This window comes from Macrobrachium nipponense, chromosome 35 (genome assembly GCF_015104395.2).
Source record: "Macrobrachium nipponense isolate FS-2020 chromosome 35, ASM1510439v2, whole genome shotgun sequence".
Lineage (NCBI taxonomy): Eukaryota > Metazoa > Arthropoda > Malacostraca > Decapoda > Palaemonidae > Macrobrachium > Macrobrachium nipponense.
The window spans coordinates 55,743,215-55,758,215 of NC_061096.1; the positions used below are offsets into that span (position 1 = coordinate 55,743,215).

General features: G+C 39.8%; 1 protein-coding gene across 1 annotated transcript in view; it reads right to left on the bottom strand.

The window, feature by feature from the left end:
- Positions 1 to 15,001, bottom strand: part of LOC135208796 (GMP synthase [glutamine-hydrolyzing]-like) — a 108,418-nt gene that overhangs the window by 32,286 nt on the left and 61,131 nt on the right. Inside the window, 4 exon segments of the mRNA XM_064241327.1 lie at positions 7,879 to 8,058; positions 8,647 to 8,862; positions 12,575 to 12,726; positions 13,088 to 13,253. Coding sequence (XP_064097397.1) covers positions 7,879 to 8,058; positions 8,647 to 8,862; positions 12,575 to 12,726; positions 13,088 to 13,253 — 714 coding nt within the window.

Sequence of the window (15,001 nt, forward strand, 5' to 3'; positions counted from 1 at the left end):
TGATTTCATTTTACTGACTGCATCACTGCCATTAGTTTCTGAATGAAACTTATTTCAGATTGCGCATTTCTTTCACAGATAATGAAAGTTTTAAAACTGCAACTACTTTAATTGTAAATAATGCAGTAAATTAAATGACATGTGTGTGATATTACCAGTTTCAGATGTTGCTTTTGCCTCCAAAACATTTTGCAGTCTGCTCATTATTCGTTTCTTCAGCCACAGTTACAACCAGCTTTTTAAATTTAGTGGCATACTTGCTTAAGGTGTTACAATGAAAATTAGCAAGACTTAAATAAATCACCAACTTTAACACAACTCTTTATAAATGGGTGTTAGTTACAGCTACTTCCATCGGCATACACCTATATCTCGATTCAGTTGTTTATGCCAGTACTTGCTGTTGTTTATTTTAGTGTTCTGCATGCAGTAGCAAGTTGTTGTTCATTGTAAGAAACAGTAATAAATTTGAATTCTTAATAAACAAGTCACAGTTTGGTAAGCCTGGTTGAATAAATGAAGATCTGCACTTAATCTACTGGACTTTTGCTCCTAGGCCTATTATACATTCCTTATCGTGAAACCAAGACAGGCATAGATGTGTATCCTAATATTATCTACAAAAAAAAAAAAAAAGAAACATACCAAATTTGTAACTAATTTGTATTTTTTCATAACTAACAAACCTGAGGTCTTAACATTAGGATTTACTAGCGCCAAGCTGGAAAACCGGTAGAATTAAAATTACACTTGTGAGATCCAGGGACTAATGGCATCTATACCAGGTCACGGGGTGGCATGTATACCCAGAATGCCACGGCTACCTGTGACCCATCAGTTATATTTCTAACCCAGTTTATACTGCTAGATGGGGTGGTTTTCGAGGTGGGCCTTTAACTGTTAAGACCTCAGGTTTGTTAGTTATGAAAAATACAAATTAGTTACAAATTTGGTATTTGTTCATACACGAAACAAACCTTCGGTCTTACATTAGGATAGACTTACTATTGGAGGGAGGTAAGTCTCTACAACTGACTGGAAGTTTGCCAACCTTATCCATTTCCGAATATATAGGGAAATTCTAGAGAATGGACAATGAACCTAGGACCAAAGATATAAGCGGATCTATTGGTTTCCTCCCACTGGGTGTAGATACCATTCTACTGTTTACTCTTGTCCCTTGCGACTGGATCCACCTTCACCCCTCTTTCCTTATTATCCAGAGGGGTGTGTTGCTACTGAAAAGTATATCATCAGCTAAGATAGCTTCACAGTATGGCTGACCATCTCACCTGCATCTAGTCCGTTCCAGCACAAGACGGTACTCTCCTTCATATTGCCCTAGTTAAAGGAGTAGGAAGAAAGTAGTAAAGAAAAAAGACCAGTCATCCCATTCATTCTACTTTCATACCTTCATCTTAGACTAGACGCAAACTGAACCCCCGCCATGGGGCACTGGATGAACTATATCACTTGTGTGCACCGCCACCACTGGACCCAAGGAAAAGGTGTCCAAGGATCTATGGGCAACATCTTTCAAATAAAATGAGGTGAAAGTTGTTTGGCGCTTCCACACGCCAGCTTTCAGAATTTTATCCACAGACATGTTCTTCTTAAATGCTAGGGAAGCACTCACACCCTGATGTCATGAGCTCTAGCTCCCACCTGGCTATCTGACCCTCTGTCTTCTGCAGTATAAGCATTTCTGATGTCTCCCTTAGCCAAAATGATATTTGTATTCTTGGACACTTCCTTCTTGTTCCGTCCTGTACTTACGAACAACCTCTGGCACCCCGGCCTGAGGTGCCTTGTTCTCTTTAAGTACTCCTTAGTGCCCTGACGGGGCACAGAGCATTTCAGCTTTGTCGTTGTCTACAAAGTCTGCCAAGGAAGGTATGGTAAAGGAGTCGAATCTGCCGTCTACTATTGTTGGATTTTGGGTCTTTGCCACGAATTCTGGGACAAACTCACACACCATTGATCTCCAACCTCTCGAGTGCTTTATGAGATATGAGAGGCCATGTAGCTCCCCCTCCACCCTTTTGGTTGAAGCCAGGGCCAATAAGAAGACTGTCCTTCAGGGTCAGGCTCCTATCCGTGGACTGCCTTAGTGGTTCGTAAGGGGGTTTTGTCAGACTACTCAGTACCTTGGTCAGATCCCAATCTGGGGTTTTTAGCTCCTTTGGTGGGCATGACTGTTCAAAGCTCCTCATCAGCATGGCCAACTCCCATGAAGACGATATGTCCACTCCTTTTCATTCGTAAGACTGAGGCTTAGAGCAGCCCTGTACCCCTTCACTGCAGATACAGACATATGTTTTTTTCTGTTCTGAGATATATCAGAAAGTCTGCTAACTGCTGAATAGTGGTACCGAGTGGAGACACGTTCCCCTACGACACCAATCACAGTATGCTGACCACTTCCCTTGGTATACTGTCGCAGATGATTTTTCTGATATTACCTGCCATCTGAGTTGCTGCTTTCTGCGAAAAACCCTCGCTCTCGGAGGAGATACTTGACAGTCTCCACCCGTGAAGCGATAGGGACTTCACCGACTGGTGGTACCTCTCGTGAGGCTGACACAGAAGTTGCTCCATGGAGGGTAACTCTCTTGGCACATCTACTAGGAGTTCCAGTAGGTCTGGAAACCACTCTGCTTTCGGCCATAACGGGGCTACCAGGGTCATCTTGAGGTTCTGAGACCGCATTACCCTGTTCAGAACCTGACGGATTAGACAAAATGGAGGAAATGCGTACACGTCCAGATTGTCCCAGGGGTGTTGTAGCGCATCTTCTGCTGCTGCCTCTGCGTCCGGGACTACTGAACAATACACTTCCAACTTTTTTTGTTGTACCTGGTTGCGAATAGGTCTATGATCGGTCCTTCCCACAACATGAGCATCCTGTCCACTACCTGTTGGTGTAGGGACCACTCCGTTCCCCAGAATCTGATCCCTGCGGCTCAACTTGTCGGCCACTATGTTTCTTTTTCCCGGAATATACCTGGCCTTGATGTCTACCAGGTTCTCTATAGCCCACTGGTGAAGTTGAACTGTCATCACATGTAACTGCCGAGAAACTAGGCCTCCTTGCTTGTTTATATAAGCTACTACTGTGGTGTTGTCTGACATCAATACCACCGAGTGTCCCTTTACTCTCTCCCTGAATTCTTGTAGAGCCAGGAAAGCTGCTTTCAACTCCAGCACGTTTATATGGAGTTCTCTGTCCTTGCAACTCCATTTTGCTGACACCATCAACTCCTCCATATGGGCTCCCCAGCCTTCTAGTGATGCATCCGAGAACAGCAAGAGGTCTGGGGAGGATTGTTGAAGGGGGACACCCACACTGTCAGATTGTCGTCGTCCACACCACCACAGCAAGTCTTTCCTCACTTCTGCCGACAAGGGAATTTGCTCGTACGGGTGATCTACTGTTGGTGACCAAAACTCCTTCATCCTCCATTGTAGGGACCGAAGGTGTAGCCTTCCTTGTGGTACTAGCTTCTCCAGGGAGGTTAGGATTCCCAGCACCACCTGCCCACTGTCTTGCTGGCTGTGTCTGCTTTCCCAGAAAGGCATTCACCACTTGTTTTGCATTTCTGTACTCTTTGGTCTGTCGGGAATACTTTGGCTTGTGTTGTGTCTATCACCATTCCCAGATATTTCCAAACGTTGACTTGGATCCAGCTGCGACTTCTGCTGATTCACCACAATACCTAGGCTGTGACAAAGCTGCAGGAGGGCCGCCCTGTCCCTGAGTAATTTCTCCCTGGACTTTGCTATCACCAGCCAATCGTCCAGATATCTTATCAGCCTGATCCCCTGAGCGTGCGCCCATGCCGACACGAGGTGAACACTCTTGTAAAAACTTGAGGAGACGTTGTCAATCCGAAGCACAGGACCTTGAACTCGAAAGCTTTCCTGCAAGACTGAAGCGGAGAAATTTCCTTGAAGACTGATGGACTGGTATCTGAAAGTATGCGTCCTTTAGATCGACTGTCAGCATAAAGTCTCCGATTCTGACTGCTTGTAGAACCGTTTTCGGAGTTTCCATCTTGAAACTGGTTTCCTTATAAACAGATTCAGCGTTGACAGGTCTATTACTGTCCTCCACTCCCCGTTGGCTTTGGGTACCAGGAAAATCCTGCTGTAGAAGCCTTTTGTCGGACTGCATACTTGTTGCACAGCTCCTTTTTCCTTTTTCCATCATCTTCTTCACTTCGTCCTGCAGAATAGTGGCCTTCTGAGATTTGTGGGCATAAGTGACGCGGGGTAATGGTTGATCTGTCAGGGGCGGGGTTACCTCGAACGGAATCAAATACCCGATCCTGAGAACATCCACCACCCACTGCTCTGCCCCTAGTTCCTGCCACACCTTCCAGTGATTTGCCAGGCAACCCCCACTGGTGTGGCCGAGTGATGGGAGGCGCCCATCCTATCTTCTTGAGCCTCTCCCCCTTCCCCTATTGCCCCTTCCTCTGTTGTTTCTATTGTGAAAGGGCGATGAGTTATCCTCTTTGGGGAAGAGGGTCTTGTGACTCTATTAGGGATGCTATGTCTCACTGGTTTCTTTCGAGACATCTGCTGTGTCTTCCCTCCAAAGGAATAGTTTGACTGTTAGAGGTTTTCCTAACTGCCTGTTGCACCAACCTATCGTTAGTGTCCATCCTTCTTCTATCTATCGCTTCTTCCAGTATGACCTCTGGCAACAGTAGTTGCGATTCCAAGATATCCCCATTCCTCATTGCTAACAGGGAATCCAAATCCACATTGCGGCTTAGTCTAGCCAATGCTGCATCTCTCCTCATTAGCAGGATATTTGCCCAAACATTGGCACTTACGTTTGTCAGGTACGCAATCGCCTTGGACCCTGACTGTAGTAATCTAATGAACAATGGTTCATCTACTACTTTCCTTGTTTGCTTCCGAGGATGCAATTTTCGCCACTGCTGTTGACCAAAGGTCTAACCAGGACGCAGCCTGAAAGACAGAAGAAAATGTTGCTTCTAACGTGGCAGCCTCTTGGTACGTCATCGAAGGGCACTCCATTTTAACCTGATCCAAGGTTAATCCAGGCCTTAACCTTACAACATTAGGGTTCATTTGTCTAGACAGCAAAGGGACCTTCGGTGTCGTATAATATTTCCTTTGCTTTATCATTGGAGGGGGAATAAATTTAAATGATCTATTAGATCTTAAGGAATTATCCCTCCTGCAATCTTTGCGTTTACGTGTTGCAAGACCGATTCCGCATGACTCGAACAAGGCAATTCATACGACACCTTGGTATCCCTCTTTAGTCCAAACGCCATGTCAATTCCAGGAGGAAGCATACTGGCCGGTGTTTCTGTCTTCTCCGAAAGGCTATTGAATTGACGAATCAAATCAATAACCTCTGCATACGAGGCCAGAAACTCTTGGTTTTCTCCTTCCTCCGGCTCTAGTGTACCACTCTCCGTCACGAGAGATGTTGTCTCGCCTCTATCTTCTGACAGACGGCCCGGAATTCCACGGCCGCCTGCCCCTACGGCCGCGGCCTCTTTGATCTTTGCTGGCCGCTGTTGGCTCGATCCCAGATAGTCAGCAGGGGAACGAGAACGTCTCACTCTTTCTCTGCTCACGGATCTAGAGCGAGAATCTCGTCTAGATCTCCAAGATGAAGGCTCCCTTAAGACAGAGGTAAGTTCGTCTTTATTAGCATTGGCATCGTTTTCGAGCGTCGGCGAGCCCGGCCTCGGCCTTCTATCCAGACGGACACTGCCTTCCACGAACGTATCCGCCGAGGTTGCCAACTCTCTATTTTTTGTACTTTTAATAGGAGCCTTATCGTCCTTCGTACGTATTTTGAACGGCCTTACGGCGAAACTGGGATCTGCATTCCATCCTCTGCTGCACCTTTCGCCGCCAACGTCGATTTTACCAGAGGTATCGCAGTTTTTGCGATCCGAACTGGCAACTCCGCCTCGCCGCTAGCTCGCCGGCTGTCACCTCTCTCGCTTGTTCGGACTCTTGCGAACGGCTTCGTCTGGCAACCTTGTGCTTAATAGCCACTGATTTTCCGACCTTCTTGCTGACTTGGAAATGGACAGTCTTCGTCCGAAGGAGAGGAAGAATTGATTCTTCTCCTCTTGGCCCGAGGATCCGCTAGGAACTCCCGAATCCTCCTCCAACGCTTGACTGGCGCTCGCCGTGACGTTATCGGACTTAGCGATGACGCCGAACTAGAGGAAGAAGACGAAGAAGGCGAATCACACTTTTTCTTTTTGTCTCTCTTATTCATTCTCTCCTCTATATCCTGTAACTTCTGCATTACAGTTTGCATTGACGGATCAGAAGGCGTATTAGCGTCTGGGTGCAGCGAAAAAGGCCGAGAATCGGTCTGTGACGTCATCACGCCTGCCATCTCAGAGTGTGACGTATGTTGTGACGTCATCGCTCTCGTAGGGAGAGACTGAGAGGTTTCTGCTGGTAACCGCACGTTTGCTGCCAAATTACCTCCCACGTTCTGCATCGCTGTAAATACTGAGTGGGATGGAGAAGCAGCGGCATTAATTCCCTAAATTGCAAGCCCGGGGGATGAGGAACATTCAGCGCTGCCGGACCCTGCTGGAACCGTGACGTCATATAATGCGCAAGCAGACCATCCAAGGTTGGTACGCCTGGTAGGCCTAGCGCTGACCACGTACCATCTAACCTATGCGCTTGCGTAGCAGGAGCCTGGAACAAAGATGGCGGATCTCCCCCATCTACTTGCTGGGAACAAAGGAGAGTGCAAATTATTCATAAAATTACCCAAGGCCCCTCCTGACGTTTCCGATACAGAACCGCTAGGAGAAACCGAAGGGGTATGAGACAATTCAAAAGCAGGTGGAGAAACATATGGAGCAGCCTGGTTTATTACCGATACAAAAGAAGCCGGTAAGGTTTGGTCATCCAAAGATGGCGTCACCCCTTTCTTTTGTATTGGCTTTTCCCATAGAACTTCTTCCACTGTTCCACCGACCAACCGCGACAAACAGAACACGGATTAGTAACCGTACATACGTTTTCCCTGCACCTACTACACGTTGGATGAGGATCCGTCGACACCGAGGTTAGGAACCTAGAACAAGGGAAGCCACTGACTCCTGGGCATTTCCTTTGGCTCCTCTTCGAAGCGGTAGACGATCCCGATGTTGAGGCAAAATTCTCCATCATACCACGTATACACTCTTACCACACACTGATCACACTTGGAGAAAGAAAAGGAATGAAAAATAAAAAATGAAATGGATAAAGAACGGGCAAACTGAAAAACCGGCTTTAAATGAGATAGACAGTAACACGTCTTATCTTAAAGGCGGTAGGAAAATAACTGATGGGTCACAGGTAGCCGTGGGCATTCTGGGTATACATGCCCCGTGACCTGGTATAGATGCCATTAGTCCCTGGATCTCACAAGTGTAATTTTAATTCTACCGGTTTCCAGCTTGGCGCTAGTAAATCCTAATGTTAAGACCGAAGGTTTGTTTCGTGTATGAACAACTGCAAATTAAGCACATCTTCATGTACATTACCAAAAATGCATTTCTAACTATAAAAAATGGTACTTGTAATGAAATCATTGGGACAAAATTTTAAGGATCGTATGATACACGAGATCAGATGATACATTAGTACATATACATTCACAAAATACTGTTCTTTCTGATTTTGCATATGTTTTAGTTCTATGGAGTGTTACTGTATGAAATTAAATCTGCTAGTGTATTTAGGAGCAACCTTCAGTTCCAAAATCTGACAAAATCCAAAAAACAAAACACAGCTTGGCCTGAAGTTTTGGATAAGGGATTGTGAACCTGTACTGGGCAAGACAAAACAAACAAATATCACACATACCTTTTGTACACTACTGGCATAATCCACTATGACTTTTAAAATAACTTGACTTTCTGAAAAGTCTCTTTCCATGAAAGGTTCTTCTGCACATAAAACTCTGATTGCCAATCCAGGCCCAGGAAACGGATGCCGCTGAACAAATTCCTCTAGTAACCCTAGATCTCTACCAATTTGTCGAACCTAGGAAAAAATATTATTCATTAAGTTCAATGTTTAAAAGTGTTCATCTTACAAATGGTTACATTCTGTTTAATATAACAAAAGATTACAATATTTAATCATCATTAATTGTTAACTGTATGGAAAATTTGCGAAACCAAAGCCAATTAATTGACACAGAGACTAACACCAACTGTTTGTATGATAAATTATAGATAAATATGTTATACCACAGATTCACACTTTCATTCACTACTGATTATAAAGCAAATCATTAAAAAACAAAACAGGCTGCATTTAACATAAATTCTCACTCACAAATTAGATAAAAGATGCACTGACACACACATTCACCATTCTGTATACAACAAAATAAAAAATTTAAGACTTTCACCAATAATTATATAACATAATTGCCAAAGCACAGTTAGCTGAATTGACAAACACCATTAATTGTATAACAAATCTGAAATAGTTTTCTAAATTTATACAACCGTTCGTTGTAAAACAGGAGAAACACCAAAGTGAACTGCACTGACTTACAAGACTCAAATAACACCAACATAGTTAAGAAAAGATGTTCATGGGATATTTTAAAACCTAACTTACCTCATCTTTATGAAAGTCTTTGAGCGGTTCTACAACCTTTCCTTGTGCCCTGAGAACCCTTACAAGATCTGTGTCATTATGATGAGTTTTTATATTCTGTGCATTGCCGGAAACAAGAGAGGAGGCCGATTCGATAAGGTCAGGTCTTAAAGTGCCCTGGCCTAACATCACATCATCGGCTCTCAAGTTCATTTCGGATATTACTTCATTAGCAACCTGAGAAAATGTAAGGGATATTCTCAATTAACATAGAAAAGATACAAAAAAGCAGAGTTATTGATAATCTTCATACGACATTATAGGAAATCAGATAATTCTAAACAAAAACCAATAAAAAGTTTACTTCCAAATTCCTAATTCATTGGGCAATGTTACAATGGATACCATACTAATTTCAACAGTAAAAATCATTCACTAAGAAAGGAAATGATACCATATTCAATTCTTTAACCAGCACACCATTTACATACAATTTATAAGGAAATATATGTATGAATTAATTTAATTTATGTAAAATGCCTTTCAATAATCAAAATTTCAATTAAGGAAAAAGATTCAAGATTTAACCTTAGGCAGCTTAAATACAGTACAGTAGACACTAGAACACTTTAATAAAGTGGCTTGTTTTGTCAAAACCCCATTAACCATATACAGCTATATTTTTCCCAATGAGAATTAAATAGAATATAGTAGAATTTAGGGACAAGGACCAAGTGCTGGGACCTACAGGTCATTCAGCGCTAAAATGCAAATTAACGGTGAGGAGGATAACCTCGCAGTTGCAATACGAATAAATAGTTAAGACGGTGGAAAGTAAGAAAGAGAATATCAACAGAGGTACAGTAAGAAGAATGAAAGGGGTTGCAGCCAGGGGCCAAAGGGACACTGCAAACAACTTTAAATGATGTCTACAGTGCACCGCATGAGGTGCAATGATGGCGCTACCCCCTGCTACAGGGGAATTTTGAAATATCCTTAAATATTTACATTTTCTGTAAGTGCTGTCAAGAAATGTGTTGCTCTTCCCAAGAACACCATTATCAAGTTCATTACTTCATTTATCATTCCATAATGTTTGTTGTTTATGTAGTAGAGATGTATTGGATGTCTGAAAATTGGATTGGCAGATGCCAATATATATTTTTTTATATTTGCGGATGAGAATATCAATCTTTTAAATTTACAGATGCGGGTATGTTGTAAATCTAAATAATTTAGATATAAAGGCAGTCCACAGTTCCTCGGTGGGGGGTTCCGTTCTAGGCAGGATGCTGATAAGCGAACACTGACATTAAGTGAAACTTGGCGATTTATGACGCTTATGGACCAATGTCTCAATTAATGGTGCCTCTGTTAGTTATGTTATGGCACCATAGCTCTATTATCAGCACCCCTTATGGCGCCGATAACCGAAACTTGGCCACTTATGGCGGCCATAAATTGCTGATCTTATGGCACTAGACGAGCGCCATAAACCCAGATCGCCATTAACCAAGTCTGTTGATAACCGAGGACTGCCTGTATCTAATTGTTAAAGATGATTTTCCGCCAAATCATTCAAAATTGTAAGTTACAACATAATATTTGATGTGCTAAGAGAACGTAGAAACATAAGTGTGTATACTTTCATATGAATGTACATACATTAACCCTTTAACGCCGATTGGACGTATTAAACGTCGATATAAATTGTCTGTTGGGTGACAATTGGACGTATGGTATGTCGATATAAAAGTTTTTTTTTTTTTTTTTTTAAATTTGCGGAAAAATAGTTATAGGCCTACTAGGCAAAAACTTTTGAATCACGTGCCTTGGGGGATGCTGGGAGCTCACGGATCAAGGTGTTGTTTTGTTTACAATTGATACTCAGGCAAGCGCGAATTTCTTTCTTCTCGCACTAAAAAGCATCAGCGACACATCTCAGAAATTATTTCGTCACTTTGACATAATTTTTGCACCATTTTATATTAGCCGTTACATGGAGTATTATGTATGAAAATGTGCGCAATTTCATGAGAATACAACAATAAACAACTCATGGTTGTTGCTTTTATCAGTTTTGAAATATTTTCATATAAATCACAATAAGTGCCAAAATTTCAACCTTCGGTCAACTTTGACACTACCGAAATGGTTGAAAAACGCAATTGTAAGCTAAAACTCTTATATTCTAGTAATATTCAATCATTTACCTTCATTTTACAACAAATTGGAAGTCTCTAGCACAATATTTTGATTTATGGTGAATTTATGAAAAAAAACTTTTTCCTTACGTCCGCGCGGTAACACTTCCGAAAAAATAAAAAAAATGTTCCTCCGATTGTTGTAATTTTTGCACCATTTTAAATTAGCCGTTACATAAAGTTTTATATATGGAAATGTGTGCAATTTCATGAGATCAGTGAGAAAGAGTAACTGAAACATAGATGAAATGAAGGAAGATGGCTACATTACTGATAAATATGTCCCACTGGCAGAGAAAGCAGACTTCTGATGGGTGTCAAAGAGAAAATGAACCCTTAAGCCAGTAGCTTGGCTGTGGAGAAAAAGAAAGAGAGCACAGAGCAGGAAGCAAGTATACTAAGATACACAACTGTTGGTCACCTCTTGGTCAGAAAAGCAGTATACAGTGAATCCCATGTATTCGTGTTCATGGCAATCATAGATTTCGCTATACACCATATCTACCTATTATTTGCGGGAAATTTGCATATTCGCTGTATTTTTATGTGAAAAATATTCACAAATTACTGTATTATCATACCAATTTCATGATTAAATGTACTTTTTGTGATAAAACTAAAGATAAAAAAAATAAACAGGTATAAGCATTTTTAGTGGGTTTTTCTTGAGTTTGAACTAACAAAGTTTAGAGTTTAAAGTGTTTTTTATAGGGGTTCTAAGTATTCACAGATTCTAGATATTCACTGGGGGTCCGGTACACATCCCATGTGAATACATAGGTCCACTGTATGTATATCAAAGTAGCAAGGTAAGACCTGTAAGAAGACCCATGAAATTACGGAGAACAGGGCTTAATGAAGGCCTACTATACATCTGATGGGAGTTCAGGTAAAAATTGTCCTCCCCTTTCCCCTGTAGAAAAAGTCAAATGTACAAACTTTTATGATGGCAATGATAATTCCTTAAAAAATTAAATGAAATATAAAGTAATTAGAAATCAACAGTATTCATAAACTAAAATATTCTAACACAAATTAAACCTTATTCTTAAAAACAAAATAAAATGTTCAACGAATACAGATAACTTGGAAAAACCTTATTAGTAACAGTGACCCCAATAACACAAGTAGTAGTAGCACAACAAATACTACTATCTTTAAAAATAATTTCCATTGCCTATAAACTTTAAATTGGATAATGGAACAAAAATACAATAATCAACTTAGATTGCATTTACAAACTGAATTTTGTACTTTACAAATTAAAATTTTTTTTATTAAACACTAATTCTAATCAACATCACACACACACACTGTTATCAGGATGTCAACAATGGCCATAGGTAGTTATAACTAAAGGGGTGAGATAGATTTATTTTTGGCAAGAAATGTAGATTTGGACTTGAATTTCCAATTTATCCTCAAGTAGACTCTACACAACTGGTCCTCAAAAACTGAAAGGGCTTAAACTGAGTGCAAAATAGTAATACTTATACTTCCAATAACTACAGAGTATTTATTTTAAATTTGCAAATACTCCAATACTTCACAGAGAAGCCTGTTACTAAATTAGCTTACTTGGACCCTACTCAGCTGTAAAACTAATAGAAAAAACAATAGGCTACTAATGTCTTTCCACTTGACAACCAACATCCAAAGATACTATATCACACAGAATACTTTACAAAACCAACAAACCTTTAAGTGCTATAAAAACAAAATCATACATATGCTTTGACACTTGCCTTAATAAATGTATCTCCTATGATTTTGCGCTTTTCCTCAGGACTCAAAGTCATGCATAGTAGGTTGGTGACACGCTTTCTTCCCATTGGATCACTACTGTCAACAGGTATACTTGTCACACCATCGTAGAATTGATGTCTCGCATTTATAACTACAAAATGGATAATCAAAAATAAGCTAGATATATATTCGACCTTCATCAGTAACCTATAATTAATATATATATATATATAGATATATATTATATATATATATATATATATATTATTTGCAAAATTTGGTTAAAAGGTTATGAGGAATGAGTATATGGTACTGTACCAGAATGAGGCTCATATGGTGTGGTTATACACTGAGATTAGCAGAAACAATCTACACCAAGCCCAAACCCAAGTGCCTTAATCAATAACTGAGCAAGGTTTCAAGTTGCACTTAGATTTAAAAATTAAATAAAAAGAGTATTCTTCCTGATAACTGTATAAGCTACATAAAAGAATGGAAAAACTGAGAATTACCCCTAAGTTTAAGGCCAAGTTTCCTGAGTGACTGCTCCACTTGTAGGGATTCATTTTTTCTCATGAAACCATTATCTATGTGAACAGCTATTACTTGTTCTTCTGACAAAGCTTTATGAAGAAGAGCTGCACAAACAGTTGAATCAACACCCCCACTCACTAACATCTGAAATGTAAAAAAAGTTTTGATTAACAGCAACATTACATTAGCCTTAAAAGGCTATAAGATGGATTCTACTTTTATATAATTTACACTGACCATGTTATGAAAATCATTTTTCAGTCATTCTTAAAAATATTTTGTACCACAGTATGAAAAGTTTATTGCTTCAAAGCTTCTAAGCAAAATATTCTAATCCACTAAATTTTCCAGGGCTAGGTCACATTAATACATACATATATACCGTATATACTCGTGTAACACGCGATCTCATATCATGTGACCCCCAAATTTTCACCCTTAAAAAATTATTTTATCACGTATCTCACGTATCATGTGAATTAAATTTACAAGACCAAATAACAATAGGCTAACCTCTTTTCCTCCTCTTTATCTATTCCATTTTTTAGTTAGGCTAACCCCTTTTCCTCCATCTCTTTATCTATCCCATCTTCTAGTTAAGTTTAAAAAAGTAAAAGAGAATACCAAAAATATCGTTAGTAACGATATACTTGTTTTGAAAACACATACAGCCAGAAACAGCCAATTTGCTATGGACAACCGAATCCGGTAACAACAGCCTTTTTGCTTGCATTTCAACTATTGTACAATAGTAAAAAATTACCATAGTTATGTTACTGATGACATTAAGGAGAATAGGACTGATATATCTTTGCATTACTATATCCTTACTCGCTTTGTAGTATTCTGATGAAATCAATTAAAAATATCGAACGGAATCTGTTGAATTTGGTTATGCAATAAACATGTCCTCAGTGCGATCTACTAACGAAAAACATAACTAAATTTTGTTCACGAACGATACGTTTTTAAGTGATATTTCGACTTGGAAAACACTTCATATAACGTAAAATAACCCTGTCCCATACAAATAGAGTATTTGGATTCATTTGCGCTAACTAGAAGCAAGAAAGTTTCTCTGATTTGAGTTCAATACAGCAAAACAAACTTACCTCGCAATTGCCCTCAGCTGATTTCCAAACCCAAACATTGATTGCTATGTTTGTATTTTACAATAAAAACAATTAGTAATATGAACATACATATATTATTGGATGTAGTGAAGTAAAGCATAACTTTTTAAAAGATCCATGGGGAAAAATGCATATCCATTATGTTCGTATTTCATCACACAATACTAATGTGTGATTGTTACATAATCAAATTTTATATCTCATGTATGACGCGACCCCCTTAAAATTAGCTCCAAAATTAGGTCTTCAAAAGTCGCATGATACGCGAGTATATATGGTATATACACACCGTTTTCTTATATAGTACCTTAAAAGCAGTTCTAGTTTTACATGTTTACTGTTGTGCTGTAAAGACTATGCACCTCCAAATTAAGTGTAAAAATAAAAACCTCCAGTTAACCTGATATTCCAAAATCCATTATACCCTACTACAGGCTAGGCCATTTGCTACCAATGATTGCAGGTACTTAACAATGCTCGCAATTTATTGCCTAGTTAACACTACTATAACTATTTTCTCTGGTAGATTTTTCACTTTAAGAAAATATTATACATGAAATTTACAGTAAAATGTGTAAGTTTATTCAGTAAATTGTGTAAGTTTGAGTTTTAAAAATAACCAAATTATTGTCAACTGGAAACTAATTGACAAAGCTTCCAACTTATTGTTATTGAATTTAAGCAGGATTTTCATGGCTCTGAGTTCATGATGCATAAAATTTTGAACGTAACAAAAATATCTGTTTTGTACCTATCATG